Source organism: Protomyctophum parallelum (assembly GCF_964188405.1).
Source record: "Protomyctophum parallelum genome assembly, chromosome: 4".
Classification (NCBI taxonomy): Eukaryota; Metazoa; Chordata; class Actinopteri; order Myctophiformes; family Myctophidae; genus Protomyctophum; species Protomyctophum parallelum.
In genome coordinates this window covers 38,624,053-38,626,552 of record NC_139700.1, presented here as the reverse complement: position 1 = coordinate 38,626,552, position 2,500 = coordinate 38,624,053, and the positions used below count along the sequence as shown (strand labels likewise).

The following is a 2,500-nucleotide window of genomic DNA, read 5'->3' as shown; positions in this document are numbered from 1 at the left end:
TGGAGACCCATAGATCTCCATATATGGTTGTCAGTCCAACCACTGTGATTGCCGCGACGCAACTCAGACTTGCAAATGAACCAAGTTGGTACAACACACGGATCTCCATAATGTGGAGCTGACTATCATCACCTGGATGTCAATTTATGAGGATCACGACACTGACCTGATCAAACCCTGGATAGCCACACATGGTGTGTTGTACTAGATCTGAATATATGGAGCCGGCCAGCAACTCTACATCTGACCTCACTGTTCTCAACTGTGCCGTAGTAAGAAGCTTTGTTGTTTCAGCGCGACCTCGCCCGCTTCTCGCCGTCCGGGCTTGTTACTGGTAATAATAATAATAATAATAATAATAATACAAATAAAAGTAATAATAATAGTGTAATTCTACACTACAATCTGAGACTTATTTTAATTAATAAAATGTTTTATCCATAAAATGTATCCAATCTATATGGTGCAGTATGTTAATTATAACTTGCGTTGCATCAGTTGAAGGTGGTTTCCCACGAGACTGGCGCACCAGATCGAACACTATAGATATATAATATGCGCCATCTTCTTTATCGCCTCTTCGGTGGCAGTAGTTAAACAATCTACCACTCCGTGATGGGGAGGGGGAGACGGAAAGACATACAAGCTACGGACTGAAGCTTTAAAAAACTGCCACACGTGACAACAGAACGCCGGTCTTACAGATTACGGCGGTGGTATTGCGCAGTCTAGAGCCTAAAATTACAGGCCTGCATAATGATAACCAATAAGGACATGTGTGATAATAATACGTGCTTTGTGATTGTGTGAGGTTGTAGCTGCCAGAAGAACAAACACTGGCAGAGATAAACAGCAGTGAACGTGTAGACTGTAGAGGATGAAGAAGAAGGCCTTGCTTGCGTATGTGCAGTAGTGGAAAGTAACACATTTACTTTGGTACTGTACGTAAGTACAATTTTGTGGTATTTGTAATTTACTGGAGTATTTCCAATTTCCAATACTTTTACTTCTACTCCACTACATCTCAGAGACAAATATTGTGCATTTACTCCACTACATTTATTTGAAAACTTTAGTTACTAGTTCACTTTGCAGATTTTGATTATTATTACAAAACATATAATTACCCACTTTAACCCTATATAAAACCGTACATTTCAGCTATTTTGAAAATAGCCTATCTACAATATTTTTACAGTATAGGGCAGGCCTACATTAGAAAACTTGAAATGAGACATTCTGCATAATGAGTACTTTCTACTTTTGGTACGTTAGTAAAAATTTGAGTACTTTTTGCACCACTGCATGTGTGTGTGTGTGTGTGTGTGTGTGTGTGTGTGTGTGTGTGTGTGTGTGTGTGTGTGTGTGTGTGTGTGTGTGTGTGTGTGTGTGTGTGTGTGTGCGGTCAGTGGAACAGTGGTCAAATAACAACTGCAAGGCTGCAGTGAATGGTCTTCTTGAGATTCTGCGTTTTCTGAGGGGACCAGTGTTCTCAAATGCATTTTCAAAATATTTCGAATCATGGCCAAATTTGGGAGATTTGGTCAAAAGGCACAACTCACATCTATCTCATCTCTATTCTGTCCGTCAATCATCCCTCAGCACATGATGGTCAACCACAGAACAGCGAGAGCTTTATATTCCAGTGGCTCTCAAAGGGGGGTCCTTGGGGGGAGGTTCCAGGGGTGCCCAGCAAAATGATTTAATATAGCATCACAATTATTTTAACCACTTTATTCCATTTCTAAAGCTATTTTGAGCCTACATATTAATTTGGGGGTCGTTGGCAGGAAAAGGTTTGAGAACCACACAGCTATATTATACCAAAACACAAGCTTTCATTGAAGGTAATGTAAAAAGGGCTGCAGTTTATTCCCTCGGTTCGTGTTTCCATTGAGGAGAAAAGCTTCCACTCACTATTTCTGACCGTCCATCCCTACAGGCGTTCTGGAAGCGGGCTTGTCTCTCTTCATGAGGCCGATCTCTGAACCCAGTATATTTTATCTAAAAATACAAATAAAGTACAAAATAAATTAAAAAAAACAACACATCAATAAATCATCAGAGAGAGAAACAGGATTTGAGAAAACTGTTAACATGTCAGAGTCAGACGCATAAAGATATCTAATAAGACAAAGGACATTTTGATATATCATATTATAGGCTACAGGCGGGCCTATATGTTCTATAAAATAAGGACAACAAACAAAAGTTAAAATGAAAAGAAGTCACACACGGGGAAAGCCCACATCTTTATTTCAAAAGAAGACAGAAAAGTAATGTGGCACGATACCAAAATACGGGGGGGGGGGGAATAATTAAAAGGTAATTTCAAATTCTCACTATAATTCGTTTCATATTTATGTAAATTTACAGAACAAAGGAACAAAGCTAGGTGATTGAAGGCTTAATTTCTATACATCATTCAATAAAATGTGATCGTTTTAGTTCCGCTGTGCGCGACGAATGCAGCCCTAGAGAGATCGTGTCAGTGGTCGCG

The 2,500-nt window shown here is 39.5% G+C and overlaps 1 protein-coding gene across 4 annotated transcripts in view; it reads right to left on the bottom strand.

Annotated features, from left to right (window-relative positions):
- Nucleotides 1–2,500, bottom strand: part of cbfb (core-binding factor subunit beta) — a 40,885-nt gene that overhangs the window by 37,779 nt on the left and 606 nt on the right. For all 4 annotated transcript variants that reach the window (XM_083763509.1, XM_083763508.1, XM_083763506.1 and 1 more), the window contains exon 2: nucleotides 1,918–2,004. In XM_083763509.1, the coding sequence (XP_083619635.1) occupies nucleotides 1,918–2,004 (87 nt within the window). The remainder of the gene's footprint in view (nucleotides 1–1,917; nucleotides 2,005–2,500) is intronic.